General features: G+C 40.4%; 1 protein-coding gene across 2 annotated transcripts in view; it reads right to left on the minus strand.

Moving 5' to 3' along the window:
* PLCB1 (phospholipase C beta 1) overlaps positions 1-24814 on the minus strand; it is an 856985-nt gene that overhangs the window by 184387 nt on the left and 647784 nt on the right. For both annotated transcript variants that reach the window (XM_027560329.1, XM_027560330.1), the window contains exons 11-12: positions 13943-14100; positions 1583-1665 (exon numbers count right to left, since the gene is read on the minus strand). In XM_027560329.1, coding sequence (XP_027416130.1) covers positions 1583-1665; positions 13943-14100 — 241 coding nt within the window. The remainder of the gene's footprint in view (positions 1-1582; positions 1666-13942; positions 14101-24814) is intronic.

Raw genomic sequence — 24814 nt, forward strand, 5'->3', positions numbered from 1 at the left:
TTTTCATTTTGTCTAACTTACATAGAAACATTTCCTGAAGAAAATGAGTGTACTAGACTTGGAGATATTTCTGCAAAAAGGAAAGGACACGTCAATCTCTCCAGGAAGTAGTGTTCTTGAAAAAAAGGCATTGTTAGAGCCCAATTACAAATAGATGGGCCGAGATGAGGAAAGTCACACGCACATCAGAGTTGTCACAGCAAGTGAAGTACTAAATACAGGAACTAAAGAGGTTCTCCTTTCATTAGAAAAGAAATTGCAATGAAACAGAATAAATGCTTTTCTCTTCAGTTGCCCCTCAGGAGTGCAGGAGTGCTAGAAAAACTATGTGCCAAATGATTACATTATTCACTGGATGTTGTTTCCTAATGAAATAGAGTCATGAGCTGGTAAATGTAGTATGGATTTCCTGAGGGCAAACTAGAAATACAAATAATTATAATTTGGTTACTTCTAAATAAGGTCTCTCTTCACATATATATAAACAAATGATTTAACTATTTTGAAATTGCTCAAGCTGAAATTCGGTCACTACCTAACTGGTTCTTTAAGGTTTAGTGAATTCTTTAAGAATTAGTGAATTGAAGCCTGTGTTGCAAATTAGTTGGACAAAGGGAATCCGTGGCCTGGAAAAGATTTTCTACTGGAAGGAGGATAAAAAGAGATCTAAGAAATCTGTGGGCCAACTTGGGATAGGTGTTGTAGGCTTTTAGTGGAGAAAACTGGCTTAGGTGGCAGCTTAGATGCTTGAATGAAACAGAGAGCTTCCCAAACGCTCTTGTGAGCAGTGGTGGTCAGTACTAGTGACCATAGTGTCTGACTAGTCTCCAGACATTAATTCCAGAGACTAGAATTTTAGTTTGTTCAATTTTGACTCAACGTAGATGAAAATCTTTCACGTTGAAGCTCTTTAGATTGAGTAACTGTGTGATAAATTAATATGTACGTATCTGATGTAAATGTGCCTAACTCTGATCCTTTGCCTTAAAATGAATGAAAGAGGTAAGTAAAAATTACCTATTTTTTATGTGGCTCAGCAAAAAACTCACATTGTTTTGAAATAAAATATTAACAAATGGGAAACCAACAAAAATAGGAAGGAGGGAGAATTTGGTGGTCTGAGTTCTGTGTAAGTACAAAGTGGCAAAATATAATTAATATATTTAACTCACCTCTATCAGCTCTAGTGTGTACAGAACCGGCCATTTTAGGGTGGCAAAACTGACTATAAATTTGCACACAGTAGAAAGAGCTAATGAAGGAGGGTTATAAGAGCAGCCACTGAAATAGAGACATGTATTATATAAGGAAATGGGTTTCATTTCATTGTAAAAAGAGGAGTCCTTAAATTAAAACCCTATCATGGCAAGAAAATAGATTCCACAAGTCCAATGGATCATTCTAATATTAATGAAATTTAAACCGATGAATCCCATCATATACAGATGAACATATGCCACTTAATATACAGCTTAATTGAGGAACAGCATTAATAATGTCAAATATCTTAAATCTGATGAACAATGATTAAACATGCTCTGTCTGGAGAAAGGACTCACTACTGAATGTGCTGAATACTTACGAGTCCACATGGTTCTCAAATGAAAGCAGAATTGGAAAAGGTGAAGTCTTAAATGCACATTCAGCAATGGCTTCAATCACTTCCTAGAAATGAGAACATATGTATTCAATAAGCCAGAAGTTTAATGTGTCTATTTTTTTGAGTTAAACCCTTTAATACCATTGTCTTTTTCATTCATAGAATTGTATCAAATGGCCTAAAATAGCTAGAAGGGGTTTGCGGGCTGCTGGATTGTAAATTTTATTACTCTTACCTTAGCAAGATAAAAGAAAGAAAACTGGATTTGGGTGGAGGGGAGTCATAATTGTGAAGGGGAATGGTTCTCCTCTTTGGTAATTACATTTATTATTTTTTAATAATGAACTCTAATCTCATTATAAGAATTTTGGACAAAGAGAAGGCAAAATTTTTCATCCATAAATTCACCTGTTGAATCAAACCACTGCAGGCATTTTGTTATATTTATTTCTACATTTGTTTCTCGTGTATTTGCATAACTTAGTAAATATTTTATTTGTATTTTAATATTGTTATGAATATTGTTTATTGTTTATATTGTTATGAATATTGTTTATTGTTATGTTTACTGTTTATATTGTTTAATATTGCTATGTATTGTTAATATTGTCATCCAAAGTATACAGCTGAAAATTTTTAATATTCACCCTTTGCAATCATCTCCCCAGTCTAAGTTAAAACATTTAGTCACCCCCCCACAAAGCTATGTCCCCATTAGCAGTCACTCTACATTTTCCCAACCCTATCCCACACACTCAGACATAGGCAACCACTAATCCATGTTCTATCTCCATAGACTCACCTACTCCTAACATTTCAAATAAATGAATCATACGACATGTGGCCTTTTATGTCTGGCATCCTTCACTGAGCCTACTTTCAGGGTTCATCCATTCTGTAATATGTGTCAGTACTTCATTTTTTAATCTATTTTTTTAATGTATAGGTCACAGCTTTAATATCTGTATACAATTTTAGGGAGTGGCAATATCATAATTTATTTAACCACTATCCAATTGTTGGACAGCCGTATTTTAAGAGCTATCATTCAAATAATTCTCCAAAGAAACTCTTCATTTTTCCCTTTAATTTTGAATTATTTTTAAAGAATGAATTATCAGAAGGGGAATTATCAAATTAAAAATAAGAATATTTTTCTAGTCTCCTGTGTTTCTCCAAATTACTTTTCATCTTAGACTCCCTAGAATAATAGAGCAGCTTTCAATGCATATTCACCAACTTTGGACATTAGTTTTTCAAAATGTTTTCCTTGGTATTAAAGGATGGTATTAAAGGAGCTGGTGTTAAAGGATGGATCTTATTTATTTTTAATTATATCACTGTCAATACTCTTGTGGCTTCACATCCTTTTTTTTTTTTAATTTTGTTTACATTTATTCTTTACATCTTCTCCTTCCAAGTAGGAATTTTTACTCTGAATCCTTATGCCTGAGGCCTTTCCATTATCTTCTCTACTTTCCTTGAAGAATTCATAGCTTGCTTTCTATCCATGCCAGGAAGCTATTTCTCTGGCCGCAGAGTATAAATAAGGCTTTCTAATTCTAGACTGCATTTGCATATACCCTCTAAGAAGGAATTGACTGCATGGAGCAAAAGAATCACTCACTGTTTCTAACAGTGAATTCACAGATTGCCTTTCATACATTATTTTAGTTGATACCATCAAAAATAAGTGTGCTATAAATAGCAAGCAATGGTCAGATTTTAAACTCTTTATTTGATTTATTTGAGTGTGGGCTTTGGATTCAAACAGGCTTGTATCTGAATCCCTCTTCTTAGCCTTACAAGCTGTGTGACCTTGAGAAAAATCACTTAATACCTCTGTACATTTAGCTTGCTGGCCTGCAAAGTGGGAGTAATAAGCCTCATTCCACAAGCTTGTGAGGATGCAGAGAGAGGAGATAAAGGACGCAGCTTGGGATGGGCAGACAGTCTCAAGGGAACCAAGGTTACTTACTTGCTGATGCCTCCCTCTCCATTCACCCTAAACCCAACTAATACAAACATAGCTGCCATTAGATGAGCGTTTACATTCCAGACAAAGATCTTATCTCATGTCATAGACATTCCCTAAGGAAAATACTGTATGTCATCTTACAGATTATAAAATGAAAACTCAAGAGATATTAACCAATATGCCCAAGATCACAGAGAAGAGAGTCCAAGAAACCCCAGGAAATTCTGTCTGACTCTAGAGTTTGTGCGCTTAACTATTTTGCTAAATCCCATGCAGCTAATTGGAGAGGGCAATGGCAACACACTCCAGTACTCTTGCCTGGAAAATCCCATGGATGGAGGAGCCTGGTAGGTTGCAGTCTATGGGGTCACTAAGAGTTGGACATGACTGAGCGACTTCCCTTTCACTTTTCCCTTTCATGCATTGGAGAAGGAAATGGCAACCCACTCCAATGTTCTTGCCTGGAGAATCCCAGGGGTGGGGGAGCCTGGTGGGCTTCCATCTATGGAGTTGCAAAGAGTTGGACATGACTGAAGTGCCTTAGCAGCAGCAGCATGCAGCTAATAACCTTAGCCACCTAAGATCAAAGGCCTCGAAAGAATCACACAGCACTAGTCACAACAGCCAAGACATGGAAAAAACCTAAATGTCTGTTGACAGATGAATGGATAAAGAGGATGTGGTATATATATACAATAGAATACTACTCAGCCATAAAAATAACAAAATAATGCCTTCTGCAGCAACATGGATGCAACTAGAGGTTATCATACTAAATCAGAAAAAGACAAATACCGTATGATATCACTTATATATGGAGTCTAAAATATGGCACAAAAGAACCTGTCTATGAAACAGAAACAGACTCACTGACATAGAGGTGAAACTTGTGGTTGCCAAAGGGGAGAAGGGGGGGGGTGGATTGAGAATTTGGGGTTGGTAGGTGCAAACTATTACTTATAGAATGGATAAACACCAAGATCCTACTGTATAGCATAGGAACTATATCTAATCTCCTGGGATATGCCATGATGGAAAAGAATATAAAAAAAGAATGTATATATGTATATTACTGAATCATATTGTATGGCAGAGTTTGCAAAACATTATAAATCAACTATACTTCAATTAAAAAAAAAAGAACTGCAAAGAGATATCATAAGGGAAGTGGGTAGATACATGGGATAAAAGGGGGCTAGATTTTGTTTATTTCCTAAATTTGGCACTGTTTTATTGGCTACAGGCAAAGCACATGAGAGCCACTCTTGATTCCTCTTTCTATCACATCTTTTAATTCATATGTAATCCTGTCCAAATATATATTTGGAATATAACCAAATATTTCCACCTCCACCTCTATCATCCTGGTCAAAAATCCTTGTACTAACTGCTGGGATAGATTTTGTTGTCATCCCCACATATTCACTCCCCTTCCTGTGATATCTGTTGAAAGTGGCCATGGCCTTGTGTTTTGTTTTCGTTGTTGAAATGCATGTGAAAATGACACAGAGTTTTGCTGAACGGGTTTTAGAGAACCATCTTGGTTTTTGCCATTTTTCTTTTCTGATTGCAATGAGCAATCTCAGATTGGTGCTGCTTTTTCTGTATGGATTGCAGATAATATAGCAAGGAGAGATAAGAAAGCCTTCCTCAGTGATCAATGCAAAGAAATAGAGGAAAACAATAAGAATGGGAGAGACTAGAGATCTCTTTAAGAAAATTATAGATAACAAGGGAAAATTTCCTGCAAAGATGGGCACAATAAAGGACAGAAATGGTATGGACCTACAGAAGCAGATGATATTAAGAGAAGGTGGAAGGAATACACAGAAGAACTATACAAAAAAGATCTTCATGACCCAGATAACTGGGTAAATAACCCAGGTAACTCATGTAGATCCAGACATCCTGGAGTGCAAAGTCAAGTAGGCCTTAGGAAGCATCACTACGAATAAAGCTAGTGGAGGTGATGGAATTATAGTTGAGCTATTTCAAATCCTAAAAGATGATGCTATGAAACTCAATATGCCAGCAAATTTGGAAAACTCAGCAGTGGCCACAGGACTGGAAAAGGTCAGTTTTCATTCCAATCCCAAAGAAAGGCAATGCCAAAGAATGTTCAAACTACTGCACAATTGCACTCATCTCACACGCTAGCAAAGTAATGCTCAAAATTCTCCAAGCCAGGCTTCAACAGTACATGAACTGTGAACTTCCAGTGTTCAAGCTGGTTTTAGAAAAGGCAGAGGAACCAGAGATCAAATTGCCAACATCTTTTGGATCATCAAAAAAGCAAGTGAGTTCTAGAAAAACATCTACTTCTGCTTTATTGACTATACCAAAGCCTTTGACTGTGTGGATCACAACAAAATGTGGAAAATTCTTAAAGAGATGGGAATACCAGACCATTTGACCTACCACCTGAGAAATCTGTATGCAGGTCAAGAAGCAACAGTTAGAACTGGACATGGAACAACAGACTGTTTCCAAATCAGGAAAGGGGTATGTCAAGGCTGTATATCATCACCCTGCTTATTTAACTTATATGCAGAGTACATCATGAGAAATGCTGGGCTGGATGAAGCACGAGCTTTAATCAAGATTGCCGGGAGAAATATCAATAACCTCAGATACGCAGATGACACCACCCTTATGGCAGAAAGCAAAGAAGAACTGAAGAGACTCCTGATGAAAGTGAACGAGGAGAGTGAAGAAGTTGGCTTAAAACTCATCATTCAGAAAACTAAGATCATGGCATCTGGTCCCATCACTTTATGGCAAATAGATGGGGAAACAGTGGAAACAGTGAGAGGCTTTATTTTTTGGGGCTCCAAAAATCACTGTAGATGGTGACTGCCAGAATGAAATGAAAGGACGCTTGCTCCTTGGAAGAAAAGCTATGATCAACCTAGATAGCATGTGAAAAAGCAGAGACATTATTACTTTGCCAACAAAGTTCAATCTAGTCAAAGCTGTGGTTTTTCCAGTAGTCATGTATTGATGTGAGAGTTGGATTATAAAGAAATCTGAGAGCCAAAGAATTGATGCTTTTGAACTGTGGTGTTGGAGAAGACTCTTGAGAGTCCCTTGGACAGCAAGGAGATCCAACCAGTCCATCCTAAAGGAAACCAGTCCTGAACATTCATTGGAAGGACTGGTGCTGAAGCTGAAACTCCAATACTTTGGCCACCTGATGTGAAGAACTGACTCACTAGAAAAGACCCTGATGCTGGGAATGATTGAAGGTGGGAGGAAAAGGGGACGACAGAGGATGAAATGGTTGGATGGCATCACTGACTCGAAGTACATGAGTTTGAGCAAGTTCTGGGAGTTGGTGATGGAAGGAAGCCCTGGTGTGTTGCAGTCCATGAGGTCGCAGAGTTGGACACAACTGAGCAACTGAACTGAACTGAATCCCAGACCTGCGTATCACCATTTAGGCCAATGAGAGGCCTGAAGGTGAGTGAAAACCCAAGGGCCTATGTCGCTTTGTGTTTGACCAATGCAATGCACACATTGTAGAGTCCGTGTCCCCACCTGTCTTTCTTGTTCTCTGGGTGGTGTTCTCTCTATTCCCACAGTAGAGATTCTGGTGTGCCCTGAAATGCTGCTGAATTCTAGGTTTCCTAGACCTTCTTGACTCATGTATCCTGAGAAAGTGAAAGTGTTAGTCACTCAGTCATGTCCAACTCTTCACGACCCCATGAACCGTAGCCCACCAGGCTCTTCTGTCCATGGAATTCTCCATGCAGGAATACTGGAGTGGGTAGCCATTCCCTTCTCCAAGCGATCTTCCCCATACAGGGATCAAACCCTGCCTTGGGGGTGGATTCTTTACCAACTGATCTACCAGGGAAGCCCTTTGTGTATCCTGCCTGCCCCTTTCCTGCCCCTGATACTGTACACATTTGGTCTCTGCATTTGACTGAGAGCCCCATGTTCACACTGAAGCCTGCAGACACACCAGTCACATCCTTCTCAGCTCCCACTGGGCCTCTTACCAAGACTGGGCTGTGTTTCATTTGCCACGTAGTGTGGCCTTCTGGCCTCTTCCTAGAGGTGAAGTGGAGGCCAAACGTTGTGTCTGGGCACTCCCCACATCCTCTATCATGACAGCTTTACAAATGACTTCATTCAACCCCCCACTTCACCCTGACTTAATAACGCCTTGCATATTTAATACTGCTACTATTTAAAAGTGTGGCTTTAAAAGTTTCAATTATAATGTCAGTAGCTAACATTTATAGAGTACTCACTATGTACCATGTATCATTCTAAGCCATGTTGTATATTAAGTAGGGTCACTGAATTCTTCCCTGGTGGCTCAGTTGGTAAAGAATCCACCTGCAATGTGGGAGACCTGGGTTCGATCCCTGGGTTAGGAAGATCCCCTGGAGGAGGGCATGGCAACCCACTCCAGTATTCTGGCCTGGAGAATCCCATGGACAGAGCAGCCTGGCGGGCTAAAGTCTATGGTGTCGCAAAGAGTCAGACATGACTGAATGACTAAGCACAGCACTGAATGCTCAGCACACCTCTAGGAGGTAAGCACTGTTATCACCCCCATATTCTCCTGAGAAAGAAGCTGTATCTGTAAGGGAGCTTCCCCTGGTCCTGCAGGCAGTCAGTGCCAGAACCCCAGCCAGCAGCTCCCGAACTGCACTCTGAACCTCAACAGTCTCCTTGCTCTCCTCTTCCCAGCCTCGCCCTCCTCGCTCTCCCCATCTCCACCATAGCTCTAGCCTTGGAAACCTTTCTGAACCTTTAAACACTGCCGAATTTCATCTTACAATTTTACTAGTTATTTTTCAGTCATTAACTCGTGTCTGACTCTTCTTGTAACCCCACGGACTGTAGCCTGACAGGCTCCTCTGTCCATGGGATTTTCCTTCTGGAAGTGGGTTGCCATTTCCTTCTCTAGGGGATCTTCTTGACCCAGGGATCGAACCCATGTTTCCTGCATGGCAGAAGGATTCTTTATACCTGAGTCACCTGGGAAACCCTAACAATTTTACTTGAGAGAACTTAAAAAACAAGTTCCCTGTGAGGGCTTTTGGTTTTTCATACCTTTGGAATACTTTGCATGGGGCACCCGAGGATGAGGATTCTGCTGAGGATGAGACCAGTCATAATTTTTAAGTTTGGTGCCAGGTTCGATCCCTGGGTCAGGAAGATCTTCTGGAGAAGGAAATGGCAACCCACTCCAGTATTCTTGCCTGGAAAATCTCATGGATGGAGCCTGGCAGGCTACAGTCCATGGGGTCGCACAGAGTTGGACATGACTGAGCGACTTCACTTCACTTCACTTCTTTCACATAAGCTGTCCTTAGTGGACGACGGGCCTGAAAGTACCTTACTGGTTGATTGCCCCTTATTAAGCCAAAATCACTTTTTTCATAGATTTCTAATACTGGATCCAGTAATCTATACACTATATGGCTCAATTACTAGCTTCCAGTGGGAAAAACTGCCCTTGAAATCCTTTATCCTTGACAGACAATAGCAGGGTATATTTGGATATCCATTTTATGTGAGCATTTATGTAGCAGTTAAATTGCATCCTAAATTATTATTACTTCTCTCAGAGAATGATGCTTTATTTCCAGAAATGCTCCATTTAACCACATACTCAAATTTAATATATTTTTATTATATACTTTATCACTTGACTCTGTTTTCCATCTTACATAATTGCTGGTTGTTACAAAGGAGCCGCCTGGGATGGGGGAGGGGGGCAGGAGCAGCTTGGGGGTGGAGGAGGCAGGTGGGCGTCCAGGGTGGGAGGAAGGAGACTGCATGGGAGAAGAGAGAATGCAGACCAAATGGCAAGTTACTATGTCGTGACCATTGGAGAGACTAAGGCAGTGAGACAAAGACACCAGCAGGCAGATATATGGGGTGTGTAATAAATAAATCCAGAATGCAAAATAAAAAGTCCTCCATAAAGAGGCTGAATTACAGCATGTCCACTTTCCCAGAACACACATTTTTATTTTGGCCCAACAATAAATAGGTGGTAGATGCCAATAGGAACTTCCGCTGTGGGGATACATCATAGACCTCACAAAGCTTTCCAGATCACATAGACTTAGAGCAGATAAACTGTGTGACATAAAATGATGGACTTTTGCACTTGGTTTATTTTGCTGCTGCAATACACACTGTGGCTATAGAATATAGTCTAATTACACCATGCAGATCAGGTCCAAATATACAGGATAGCCCAGACAGGCAAACATTGAGAGAATTTTTTCACCACCTATCAACATAGGCATTTTACAGCAAAAATGGAGAAAGACAAAATTCATCTTCCTGATGAACAGAGGCAAGAAAGACTAAAAATGAAGTCTCCACTATAGTTTGTCTATTTGTTTGGGGGTGGAAATAAAGTGAGAAAGTGTTGTTCATTTGTGTCTGATTCTTTGAGACCTCATGGACTGTAGCCCACCAAGCTCCTCAGTCCATGGAATTCTCCAGGCCAGAATACTGGAGTGGGTAGCCTTTCCCTTCTCCAGGGGATCTTTCCAAACCAGGGATCGAACCAGGTCTCCTACATTGAAAGCAGATTCCTTACAGTCTGAGCCACCAGGGATGGAAAAAGTGGCAAAATTCTGTAAAGCAATTATCTTTAAATAAAAATAAATTAATTAAAAAATTTTATTGTTGTTCAGTCGCTCAGTCGTGTCCGACTCTTTGTGACCCCACTGCAGCATGCCAGGCTTCCTTTCACCAGTACCTATTACATGCCAGTTCTTTTTAAACATTTTTTTAAAGATTTTTTTTCTGGACCATTTTTAAAGTCTTTATTGAATTTATTACAATATTGCTTCTATTCCTGTTTCGGCGTTTTGGCCACGAGCATGTGGTCTCTTAGATCCCCAGCCAGGGATTGAATCCACACCCCCTGCATTGGACGGTGAAGTCTCAGCCACTGTACTGCCAGGGAAGGCCCTTTGCCAGACTCTTTTTAAAGTGCTTGGGGAAGATTAGAAAACAAAACAAAGATCCCTATTTTTATGGTGCTCAATGCTATTAGAAGGCCACAGCTAATGGTGCTAATGGTAAAAAATCTGCCTACCCATGCAGGTGATATAAGAGATACAGGTTTGATCCCTGGGTTGGGAAGATCCCCTGGTGAAGGAAATGGCAACATACTCCAGTATTCTGGCCTGGAAAATTCCAAGGACAGAGGAGACTGGTGGGCTACAGTCCATGGGTCACAAAGAGTTGGACATGACTGAGTGAACACACACCACAGCCAATAAAGAAGGAACTCAATAAATAACTGAGTAAATTAAGCAGAGTGTTAGAAGGTGCCACTTGGTAAATGGAAGAAATAAAGTGATGGGGAGCAGACCAGGGAGGTGGGAGTGGGTGTGATGGCTGGTCACAGTATTAAATAGGTCCCAGGAGGCCTCCCTGAGAAGGTGGCATTTGAGAAAGACTTCAAGGAGTTCCCTGGTGGCTCAGATGGTAAAGAATCTGTTTGTAATGCAAGAAACCCAGGTTTGATCCCTGGGCCAGGAAAATCCCCTGGAGGAGGGAATGGCAACCCACTCTAGTATTCTTGCCTGGAGAATTCCATGGACAGAGGAGCCTGGCAAAGAGTCGGACACGACCGAGCAACTAACACTTGCAAGGAGTTAAGCGGTGAGCCATGCAGATAACTGGGGGAAGACTGTCTCAGGCAGAGGCACAAACTGGCAAAGGCTGGGAGGTGTCCCTGCCTAGCTTGGTCAGGAAATGGCACAGAGGCCCGTGGAGCTGCAGCCCAGGGAGTCACGGGCAGGGTGACTGAGGGTGAGAGAGCACAGGGCCGTGGCCCCGTTTCTCTTCTTACCCTTTATGAAAAAGTCACTGTACACAGTCGGTGCTGGAAGAGCAGGCTGCATGCTGATAATCAGGCAGAGCGGGGCTGGGACTTGGGTGAGGCACATGACGTGCCTAAGTGCAAAATTTAAAGAGATGCTCAATCTCAGGTGCCACCTCTGCATTTACACACCAGTGAGAATAGACACCTCTATAAGTTTTGCATGTAAGACATTTCGCTCACCTCCCTCTAGTCCTAATCCTGATGCAGAGAGTTCCTGCTCTGTTTCTGCAAAACAGGCTGGAATTTCTATTCCTCACGCTCATCCCCACCCAGCACCACCACCAGACACTCACATCTCTGACAAAATTATCTATCCTGCAAACACACAATAGCAGGAAGCAGAGCTGTGCCAATCAACCGCCAGGATGACGAGTTTCCTGCTCTTTTTTGGCCGTACCTCACCCGCAACTGCCGTAGCCAGAGAGAGGAAGCAGAATTCTGAGCTAGATTTAGTTTTTTAGTCTCTAAATCTGTCAACAAGTGTGTGCATGTGGTTGAAAAATTGTGCTTCTGGAGCCCAGGAATAGATGCTCACCAGCCCGTGACTCTGGGGTCACAAATGTGATTGAAGGACCACTTGTAAGGTCGAGTGAACAGGGAGATTCATTCCAAGCTGACTTGATGGCTGAGGCAAGAAGCAAAAGCTTCATATAAAATAAATATGCCTTAGAATGTGCTTGGTGTTTATATTCCCCCTGTAGTCCCCCTTACCCCTAAAGGAACTCAGACAACCTTGAAGATTATAAATGTTTAAGAAAATATAATTGCTCCTCACATGGACTCATGAGTGGGTGGTGGGCAGGGCTGTGAGTGGCCCTCCTGGAGTGGGTATGTGCACAAGTCCATCGGTCCCCTAGCTCACAAGGCTTCCATCTGGATGTGTTGTCTCCCATTGCATGATCCTCTTCATCCATCAACAGATGGATGAACCCAAATTGCATCCACTCCACACATGGTTGTGTGTCCCCCACTTTTTAAAAAGATCCCAACAGGTTAGGGCTGGTATCTTAGCCGACAAGGGACCATGGCAGGAGATGGGAAGGTGGGGGACTACAGAAATGGAACCAAAACACATGGATCTTCCATTAAAGAAAAACCAAAAGACATTGAGTGCTCACCCCATGAATGACCTGGTGAAGGTAATATTGTATCAGTTTTACAGATGAAAAGTTAACTTACAGAACAATTAATATAATTTGTCTAAGGACACACAACTGATAAAAGCAAAGACAAGATTCAAACTTAGCTATGTTGATGCCCAAATTCATTGCTCCACAGTGAGATAGAATCGAACAGGTTTCTATTGCTTTTCTTTGATTACCAGCTCAATAAAGTCTGAGCAGTGAAATACCAAAAAAAAAAAAAAAAGAGTGCTCAACTTCAGGAGCAGATAAAACTTCTAAAGATTTTCATCAGAATTAAGGTCAACCACATATTAAACATTGTTGTAAAATTTTGTGAAAGTGAAAGTCACTCAGTCATGTCTGACTCTTTGCGACCCCATGGACTATACAGTCCATGGAATTCTGCAGGCCAGAATGCTGGAGTGGGTAATTGCTATATAGTAACCTAAGTTTCAGAATACTTTGGCCACCTGATGTGAAGAACTGACTCACTGGAAAAGACTCTGATGCTGGGAAAGACTGAAGGCAGGAGAAGGGGACAACAGAGGATGAGATGGTTGGATGGCATCACCGACTAAATGGACATGAGTTTGAGCAAGCTCCAGGAGTTGGTGATGGACAGGGAAGCTTGGTGTGCTGCAGTCCATAGGGTTGGACACAGCTGAGTGACTGAACTGAAGTTTCAGAAATCATGAAAAGTCAATTTCATAACATAGTAAATACATTTTAAGGTGTAAATATTCCTTCTGAACATATATATGCTGTCAAGTAAAATATTAGGAAATCCATTTGTCTAAACTGAATCCTGGCTGTCCCTTGAAAATCTTGGTTCTTTTTGCTGCCCTCTCAAATGATAGATGTTCATTTTATCACATCCCAAGTGTTCCAGGGCTAAAAGCTGGGAATTGGAAACTTTTTGCTCCCAATGCTCCCAATGTGGAGAAGGCAACCCACTCCAGTACTGTTGCCTGAAGAATCCCATGGACAGAGAAGCCTGGTGGACTACAGTCCATGGGGTTGCAAAGAGTCAGACATGGCTGAAGCAACTTAGCACAGCAAATTCTTTATATATGTTGTATTTCGCAATGACAAAATACAATTTAAAAAAAGAGAATGTGCTAAATAGGCAAATAAATTGTTATTTCCTTTTATAAGACAATTTCCTTAGATTTTGGTGATCAGTTCATCTGATGCCAATCACTCATGTGAAAACTGCTAAATTTTAGCCTCAGAAATTACTAATATGATTAATAGCCTATGGACTTAACTGTGATCCTTATACTGCTAAACCTGCTGAAGCAGATTTTACCCAAAAAGGGGGTCAGGTCTCTCTAGCTTCTTCTCTTAGTAATATTCATTCACTCTACCTTGAAGGATATTTCTGTGGTCATGGTGAACCCATGGGTGATGACTGGCTCCTCTTCTGCAGTTCGTCCCTTCCAGCAGTCCAGCTCCACACAGCGACAACCAGACAGGAGCACTTGGCGATACATCTCAACGGAGGAGTTTCCAGCCAGCTGGCCAGCTGTAAAATGTCAATAAAATGAATCTCAGACTCACACAAAGCAAGGAACACACTGATGGTTTCCTAGAAGAGATCTTCAACAATGGGAAAGCAAAGAGTTCAAGACCTTGAGTAGTTCTCAGCCTTTCTTCTGTCTCAACATACCAGAGGTAGTAACATAATCCCAAATGGAACTGTTGCCCCCTAGCAGGGGTTTGGAGAAGAGAGACTAAAAGGATATGTAACAATAACAGCAACTCATGTTTATTAACTGCTAACCATGTGCCAGCTATAATTCTTTGAACTTTATATATATTACTACATTCAGTCTTCACAAAAATCTGCCCAATATAACTATCTTTGTTATTAAATGCCTATTTTCAGATAATAAACATGGCATAGAACATTTTATTTGTCCAAGTTCCCTACGCCTGTAAGTGGAAGATCAGGATTATAACTTCAAACCTCAGTCTTGTCATTCTGACTCTCCCTATGAATAAGTATTATTGACAGGCTCTTGTATTATACAAGTCAAACCTTCTGTCATTTTTGTCCAAGGCACAAACACTTAGCATAGCTAAACATTATCTTTGCAAAATGGAAAAAACTTTGTAGAACTAAATTTAAATTTGACAAATGAAGTGTAGAATTTGTACTCTATAAGACACTGTTTAACAAAATTAAACAAGACCTAGATAAATGGAAAGACATCCCATGTTCACGGAGCAGAAGACTTAAAATTGTTAAGGTGGCACTATGTCTCAAGTTGATTTACAAATTCAATTCCCATAAAAATCTTATCAGTCTTTTTTGTATAAATTGATCCCAAAATTAATATGGAAATTTAAAGGACCCAGAATAGCAAAAATGATTGTAAAAAATAAGGTCAAAGTTGGAAGACTTCCCAGCTTCAAACTTAACTACAAACTGCAGTGATCAAGGCAGAGTGGTACTGCCATAAGATTAGACACATAGGTCAATGGGATAAAATTGAGACTCCAGAGATAAGCCCTCACAATTATGTTAAACTGACTGACAGCTAGGATTCTAAAACAATTCACTACAAAAAATCATCTTTTTAAGAAATGATGCTAGGACAGCTGGATTGCCATATGGAAAATAGTGAAGTTGGATTCCTATTACATCATACAAAGAATACACACACACACACACACACACACACAATCAATGAAGCTCCTAATTGTATGGGCTAAAATGATAAAACTCTAAACAGAGAACGTAGAGGTAAATTTTTGTGACTTAGGTTAGGCAATTGTTTCATAGATAAGACATCAAAAGTACAAATAGCAAAGAAAATAGACAAAATGTACCAAAATTAAAAACCCCTGGAAGCAGAACTGAAAATCTCCAGTAAAGTGATATGAATTGTAGTCAACAAGCACTTGAGAAATCTGTGGGCAGGGGTAGAAGCCCAGCTATTTCTATTTCACTTAAGAAGTCAATGGAAGGTTGTAATTTCTTGATAAATTATTTATTTATTTATGGTTGCACCTTGCAGATTGCAGGATCTTTGTTCCCTGACCAGGCCTTGAACTCGGTTCATGGCAGTTACAGCTCCAAGTCCTAACCATTGGATTACCAGGAAATTTCTTTGATAAATTTTTTTGAAGATTAATAATAAATAATTTTTGAGGCAAGTCCACTACCATCAACACACAAATGGAAGTTTTTGGATTTCCACATTAAAGATTTCCTGTGAGTTATATTCTATATGCCTCCATTTTTTCAGCAGTAATTTAAAACTGATATATCAATGAAAACTGTCAAAATGATTTTGAAATGGACAAGATCTGCTTAGTGGAGACACACAGGACAGAGAAAATGGGATTAAACCTATGGCTTAATTTTAGTTTTATACGCATTTCACAACATCCAGTATCAGCATAGCAATAGGGTGACATTTTTCAGTTCTATAGAGCCCTAGTAAATGCATGGAAAGGCTGAATAAGTAGGTTTGCAAAATCACTTTTCTTTAACTGGAAAAAATAAGGCATTTTAAATACACAAATATTTGCAAAAGCAGAAATGCTGACAAAATAACCTAGACAGTTTCTGATGCTAGATAATTAATTTACCATTTATAATAGCTTCAAAGTTTGTTGTAATAAAGATTTTTCTGCATAAACAAAAAAGGGAGAGTGGGAATGAAGGAAAAATGATGTTCATTTACTTGTTAAACTTAAGGGAGGGCTACTTTAGCTAAAGAAGTGAAGAATTAAAATAATTAATCAGGTTAACTCATTAAAAATGCTAGCTCCTGCAGAAAATTGCACAGCTATTCAAGAGTAGAGCAGATTTTCTTGTGTACTACCTAGGATATTATTTAAGTATATTACTGACTATATCCAATAGTGTTACAAATGTGCAATTTCATTAATATTTTGTTAAGTGTTACTAACTTCGGTAAGTAAGACATAACAGAAAGACCTAACAGAAGCAGAAGATATTAAGAAGAGATGGCAATAATACACAGAAGAACTGTACAAAAAAGATCTTCACAACCCAGATAATCACGATGGTGTGATCACTCACCTAGAGCTAGACATCCTGGAATGTGAAGTCAAGTGGGCCTTAGAAAGCATCACTATGAACAAAGCTAGTGGAGGTGATGGAATTCCAGTTGAGCTATTCCAAATCCTGAAAGATGATGCTGTGAAAGTGTTGCACTCAATATGCCAGCAAATTTGGAAAACTCAGCAGTGGCCACGGGACTGGAAAAGGTCAGTTTTCATTCCAATTGCAAAGAAAGGCAATGCCAAAGACTGCTCAAACTACCGCACAATTGGACTCATCTCACACACTAGTAAAGTAATGCTCAAAATTCTCCAAGCCAGGCTTCAGCAATATGTGAACCGTGAACTTCCTGATGTTCAAGCTGGTTTTAGAAAAGGCAGAGGAACCAGAGATCAAATTGCCAACATCCGCTGGATCATGGAAAAAGCAAGAGAGTTCCAGAAAAGCATCTACTTCTGCTTTATTGACTATCCCAAAGCCTTTGACTGTGTGGATCACAATAAACTGTGGAAAATTCTTCAAGAGATGGGAATACCAGAGCACCTGATCTGCCTCTTGAGAAATCTGTATGCAGGTCAGGAAGCAACAGTTAGAAGTGGACATGGAACAACAGACTGGTTCCAAATAGGAAAAGGAGTATGTCAAGGCTGTATATTGTCACCCTGCTTATTTAACTTATATGCAGGGTACATCATGAGAAACGCTGGACTGGAAGAAACACAAGCTGGAATCAAGATTGCCGGGAGAAATATCAATCACCTCAGATATGCAGATGACACCACCCTTATGGCAGAAAGTGAAGAGGAACTCAAAAACCTCTTGATGAAAGTGAAAGTGGAGAGTGAAAAAGTTGGCTTAAAGCTCAACATTCAGAAAACGAAGATCATGGCATCCGGTCCCATCACTTCATGGGAAATAGATGGGGAAACAGTGGAAACAGTGTCAGACTTTATTTTTCTGGGCTCCAAAATCACTGCAGATGGTGACTGCAGCCATGAAATTAAAAGATGCTTACTCCTTGGAAGGAAAGTTATGACCAACCTAGACAGCATATTAAAAAGCAGAGACACTACTTTACCTAGAAAGGTCCATCTAATCAAGGCTATGGTTTCTCCAGTGGCCATGTGTGGATGTGAGAATTGGACTATAAAGAAAGCCGAGCGCAGAAGAATTGATGCTTTTGAACTGTGGTGTTGGAGAAGACTCTTGAGAGTCCCTTGGACTGCAAGGAGATCCAACCAGTCCATTGTGAAGATCAGTCCTGGGTGTTCTTTGGAAGGAATGATGCTAAAGCTGAAAGTCCAGTACTTTGGCCACCTCATGCAAAGAGTTGACTCATTGGAAAAGACTCTGATGCTGGGAGGGATTGGGGGCAGGAGGACAAGGGGACAACAGAGGATGAGATGGCTGGATGGCATCACTGACTTGATGGACGTGAGTCTCAGTAAACTCCAGGAGTTTGTGTTGGACAGGGAGGCCTGGTGTGCTGCGATTCATGGGGTCACAAAGAGTCAGACAGGACTGAGTGACTGATCTAAACTTCGGTAAGGAAGTTGTCGGTAGCAAACAAGCTTTAGAAGAATGACATAGCCCAAGGACATGACATAAACTGATTAGAACCAGTTCACGTCCAAAATGGTAGACAAGTCCACTTCCACTATACCTCAAACCTCAGAATGTACTCATTGTAACACATCAGCAAGTTAAATGACACACCCACAGGCACCATGACAGCTCCAAGTGTTGTTCAGTCAGTCATGTCTGACTATTTGTGACCTCATGGACTGCAGCACACCAGGTTTCTCTGTCCTTCACCATCTCCCGGAATTTGCTCAAACTCATGTCCCTTGAGTTGGTGATGCCACCCAACCATCTTGTCCTCTGTGGTCACCTTCTCATCCTGTCTTCAATCTTTCCCAGCATCAGGGTCTTTTTCAATGAGTCAGCTCCTTATATCAGGTGGCCAAACTATTGGAGTTTCAGCATCAGTCCTTCCAATGAATATCCAAGATTGATTTTCTTTAGGATCTCCCTGAAGTCCAAGGGACTCTCAAGAGTCTTCTCCAACACCATAGTTTGCAAGCATCAATTCTTCGGCATTCAGCCTTCTTTATGGTCCAACTCTTACATCCTTACATGACTACTAGAAAAACCATAGCTTGAACTATACAGACCTTTGCCAGCAAACTTATGTCTCTGCTTTTTTTTTTTTTAATTTTATTTATTTATTTTTGGCTGCACGGGTCTTCGATGTTGTGTGCTGGCATTCTTTAGTTGTTGGGGGGAGGCTACGCTCTAGTTGTGGTGCACAGCCTTCTCATTGGTTGTCTTGTTGCAGAGCACAGGTTCTAGAGAATGAGTTCAGTGGTGGGGCTTAGTTGCTCCATAGCATGCGGGATCTTCCTGGACCAAGGATTGAACCCATTTCCCCTGCATTGGCAGGCCAATTCTTAACCATTGGACCACCAGGGAAGTCCATGTCTCGAGGTTTGCCATAGCTTTTCTTGCAAGGAGCAAGTGTCTTTTCATTTTATGGCTGCAGTAACCATCCACAGTAATTTTGGAGCCAAAGAAAATAAAGTCTCTCACTGTTTCCATTGTTCCCCCATCTATTTGCCATGAAGTTATGGGACCAGATCCATCATCTTCTTTTATTTGAATGTTGATTTTTAAGCCAGCTTTTTCACTCTCTTCTTTCACTTTCATTAAGAGGCTCTTTAGTTCCTTTTCCCTTTCTGCCATAGGCATGTTGTCATCTGCATATTTGAGGTTGTTGATATTTCTCTCCACAATCTTGATTCCAGCTTGTGCTTCATCCAGCCTGGCATTTTGCATGATATAATCCAAGGGTGACCATCAAAAAATTGGGCAGTGGCCCAATTTCTGGAAATCTCTGCCCTTTATCCCAAATAGTTGGAATAATCTTACCACTCATTAGCCCATGAAATTATCCAGCCCATAAAAATTAACCACACTACCTTTTAGGGTTGCTCTTGCCTTCTGAGATGGTCTACACTGTCTGTGGAGTGTAATTCTAAATAAGTCCACTTCTTACCTATCACTGTCTCTCACTGAATTCTTTCTACAATGAGACATCAAGAACCAGAACTTCATTAAGTCTTGAGACCAGGTGTGTGATCTCAGTTAAAAGACTGTGGGCTCAAATTCCATCCTGAGTTGCAAGGTTTCACACTGAAGGTATATCTTACTTAACCCACAGCAGAGTGTTTGTCATAAAAGATTCAAAATGTTTCCAAAACAGTTTTTTTTTTTTTTGGATTTGCTTTCTACACATATATTTTTTTATCATTCAAATAGAAGGGATTTGATATACATTTTGAATGTTGATCAGTTAATATTTTGAAAGACATGGTAAGGCATGGAGTTGAGTTTGTGAGACAGAAAGATTCTGAAAAGAAAAACAAATCAAAACAAAGAAAGGGAAGGGGGAGAGTGTATATGTGTTTGTTTGTGTGTGAGTGTGTGTGTCTGTGTGGTGTTTACTGTTCAATATCTAAGACTCCCAAAATTTCTCTAAGGTAATTTGGTTCATTCTCAAAATGAACAATTTGTATTTGAAATGGAAACCTCTCAAAGGAAGCATTAAAAACCATGCATTTATCCATAATTGCCTTATTGCTTGGAATGCATATTTGGTTCTCCGTGTTTTCCTTCATTTATGGAGCTTTTTTCCAAATATATGAATTATTACTGATATTCTCCCCTACTCCATTTCTGCTTAAAGCCTCAAAGCTGGTTTATTGTTCTCTAAAATTTCTAACTCCTCATTATTATATTCCATCCACTCATTATATTTTCATTTTATTAGATCTGATAAATTGACCTTCTGGGGCCAGGGGATTGCTGTGGGTTAGGATTAATGATATGTCATGAGTCATTCAACCCTTGTTGTTTCTGAAACTAGTATCTGACATCATCTCTGCCTGGCTGTGAACATATTTTGGAGTACATTCCAGGCCCATGATTGAACTTTGGAACTGAAACTCTATCTCAGATTAATTCATAATACCACCCGGAGTCATAGCTCTGCACCTTTTCACTTGACTGCATTCATTTCGGGCAGCTGGTTCCATTCGCTTGAGCTTTGTCTCAGATTATCCAAGGCATCCATAGATGGAAGAGACCAAAAACTGAAAATAACAATTCCTCCATTAACACAGTCTTCTGAGAAATTTCTCATCTTGTGGACTATGATGATCGATTGCCTATATTTATATTTACTATTATTTATTGTCTTCTCTTCAACCTCAGGGAAAGAAGGTTATAGAATGTGATGCATTTGTTAATTCAGTGGCTTTCTTCAGTAAACACTGTCTCCTTCAACAAATGGAGATGGGCCCGTTTCTCCTTGCTTGAAATTCTGTGAAACCAACAGCTACACTTGAGAAAACTATTCAAGATACAGAGGATGTGTTGTTCATCCTGACCATCTCTAGGACTATTGGTTTGATCTGATCTCTCTCTTCCGTATTTTCTATCTGCCAACTTATACTTAAATTGAAGTGTAGTTGATTTACCACGCCATGTTAATGGTGCAGCAAAGTGGTTCAGTTATACACAAACACACACAATGTGTGTGTATATACTTTTTTACAATCTTTTCCATTATGGTTTATCACCATGAAGCTCTTTTGAAATAGACCCAATTGCCATGGGATGGCTTAGGCAAGTGGGAAAACAACTTTAAGCATATTCCTTATTGATTATAGGAGCCTCACCACTAGGGTCTATGCACATTTTCAAACATTCTCCGTGGGAGGCAAATACTGGTGGCTTAGGATGCAAAAATGACACAAGACATCTTCCTTACCCTTACCATTTAGGCAGGGAGGTAAGTATTGTATAAAGAAAGGAGAACATTTTTTTTTTTTTTAGGGGAACATTCTTATGTGTCAGGGAATTTAAACCCTCACCCCACTATCACACTTCTGGTTGTCATTTCTTCCTCTCTTTCCTTGGCAACAGAATAATCTGTTTAGATTCTAATAAGCTTTAGGGTCTCCTTCCCAGGTCTGGGGTAAATCTTAATTCTTCTCAGCCAGTCATAGTCGTTCTGTGGCCCCTGCTAATGCTATTTGTAGGTCATTGCTATATGGTGTAACTCTGCTCTACATCCAGTAGGGAATAAAGGAAAGTCTACTGGGTGGGGAGTGGGGAACCTCACTCACACAAAGGGCCACAAGACAGAGATGTCCCTGGGCCACACGTGGAGCTTATTTCTTAGGAGGCGATGCCCCGGGTGCACAGCCATCTTGAAACTGTAAGAGGAGCGAAAATATGGAAAGCATCTGGGTCTCTTACGACACCAACAATTCTGGATTTAATCGACCCTCAATCACTCTGCTTCTGGATTTCTTGTTGTATGAGGTAATAAATTTCTTAATGTTTAAACCACAGAGTAATAGTTTCCTTTTACATAACCAGGTGGCACCAGTGGTAAAGAACCCATCCGCCAGTGTAGGAAACAGAAGAGACATGGGTTCCATCCTTGGATTGGGAAGGATCCCCTGGAGGAGGGCATGGCAATCCACTCCAGTAATGTTGGCTGGAGAATCCCATGGGGTGGACAGGTGACCCTCGGTCCATCAGGTCATGAAGAGTCAGACATGACTGAAGCGACTTGGCACACATCACCCAAAACATACTGGCTGTTTCAACTTCCTTTCATTTTCTAAATGAAGAAGTTAAAGTTTAGAAGAGTTCATTTACTTAAACACAAAATTAAACTTGGTCTGTTTATTATTTGCTAAGCTCAACTCTTTACATTCTACCACCCAACTTTCATTGGCCTGTGTGCTAACTAAAAATTGGCACTTGCCATCTGCCTCTACAAGAATTAGGTCACTAGTCCCTGTAGACCTTCATACACACTGAAAGGAGTTCAGGGTGGAGACGACTCTATGCTCTGGGAAAAAACTGGCAGAACTGGTCTTCAGATACTTATATATCTCCAGGAGAAGATCTTATGAGCCCAATTGTTGCATCTTCTCATCCCTAGAAAAGCACTAAAATGTCTAACAGTGACACCAGCTCCTTGTGACTAGCAGCAAGCCTCTGTCAAAGCCTCCATAGCCTCTGACCACACATACCCATCTTCACTAAAATCATAGATACTATCTTCCCTCTCTCTTTGGAGCACTTTCTCAGAGCTATCTGAAATGTTGTTTCCCAGGCTATGGTCCTGATTTTGCCCCCAATAAAACGTAATTCACAACTTCCATCTTGTGCATTTTTTCAATTGACATATGTGCTCTTTAAACAAAAAATAGATGATGAAAAGTTGCATATGCCAAGGACTAAATGAGTCGAAGAGATGAAGAGAGGGAGTGACAGTAAGCCAGGGTTGGTAGTGACTGACAACCAACTGAGGTTGGAATGACTGATTCTGACAAGAGTGAAACTATTTTAAAGGGTATAGGTATATTTTTAGAGCTTTTCTGCAGTCAAGAACATACATCTTAGGAGTTGAATAATCAGATGGTTTAATTCATTAGACTGATAGCTAAAACCTCCAATGTACTGCTTTATTTCCTAAGCTGAATAAAAAATGTGAATTATTCAGAGATAACATCACTTTGCTTTTCCTGAGTATATGGAGCCATTATCTCCCACAAGCTGGAATCAAGATTACTGGGAGAAATATCAATAACCTCAGATATGCAGATGATACCACTCTAATGGTAGAAAATGAAAAGGAACTAAAAAGCCTCTGATGAGGGTGAAAGAGGCCAGTGAAAAAGCTGGCTTGAAATTCAACATTCCAAAAATTAAGGTCATGGCATCTGGTCCCATCACTTTACGGCAAATAGATGGGGGTAAAGTGGAAACAGTGACAGATTTTATTTTCTTGGGCTTCACAATCACTGTGGACACTGACTGTAGCCATGAAATGAAAAGATGTTTGCTCCTTGGAAGTAAAGTTATGATAAACATAGACAGTGTATTAAAAAGCAGAGACATCATGTTGCTGACAAAGGTCCATATAGTCAAAGCTATGGTTCTTCCAGTAGTCCTGTACGGATGTGAGAGCTGGACCATAAAGAAGGTTGAGCACCAAAAAATTGATGCTTTTGAATTGCAGCACTGGTGAAGACTCAAGAGTCCCTTGGACAGCAAGGAGATCCAACCAGTCAATCCTAAAGGAAATCAACCCTGAATATTCATTGAAAGGACTGATGCTAAAGCTGAAGCTCCAATACTTTGGACAACCGAGCAAAGAGCTGACTCACTGAAAAGGACTCTGATGCTGGGAAAGATTGAGGCCAGGAGGAGAAGGGGGGTGACAGGATGAGATGGTTGGATGGCATCACCGACTCAATGGAGATGAGTTTGAGCAACCTCAGGGTGATAGTGAAGGACAAGGAAGTCTCAGGTGCTGCAGCCCATGGGGTCTCAAAAAGCCAGGTATTAGCAACTGAACAACACCTCCCATACTGTTTGGAGTATGGAAAGATTTACTTAGAGCTAAAAAATTTTAGGTTGAAATGAATGGACACTGTTCAGTCCTGCTGCTGCTGCTAAGTCACTTCAGTCATGTTCGACTCTGTGCGACCCCATAGACGGCAGCCCACCAGGCTCCCCCGTCCCCGGGATTCTCCAGGCAAGAACACTGGAGTGGGTTGCCATTTCCTTCTCCAATGCATGAAAGTTAAAAGTGAAAGTGAAGTCACTCAGTCGTGTCCAACTCTTAGCGACCCCATGGACTGCAGCCTACCAGCCTCCTCTGTCCATGGGATTTTCCAGGCAAGAGTTCTGGAGTGGGTTGCCATTGCCTTCTCCAGTTCAGTCCTGAAACAATCTTGTTTTGAGTCATAGGGTAGATTTCTCAAAGGAAAACAATAATTTAAATCATAGTCACTACTTGATGTACTGCCAAGTCTATCCAAAACCCTAGAAAATGACCATTGTAATTAAAAATCTACTTATTTTGTGAGTGTATTTCTCCCAGTGATCCAATTTTATTTTTCCTTCTGGGTGTCTTGATAGTCAACAAAGGGGCAATAATGAGCAGGGAAATAGACATAATAATCAATAATGCATTGCTAAATGGATTGGTTTTTATACTGTTTATTAATTTTTACACTTCCTTAGAATGCTCAAAAGAAAACATTTGAAATATTGAAATTCTCCTTTGAATTTAGACTGGCATTTCTCAGGAAATACTCCAAGGAGATAAGTT

The sequence above is a fragment of the Bos indicus x Bos taurus genome, chromosome 13, assembly GCF_003369695.1.
Source record: "Bos indicus x Bos taurus breed Angus x Brahman F1 hybrid chromosome 13, Bos_hybrid_MaternalHap_v2.0, whole genome shotgun sequence".
NCBI lineage: Eukaryota > Metazoa > Chordata > Mammalia > Artiodactyla > Bovidae > Bos > Bos indicus x Bos taurus.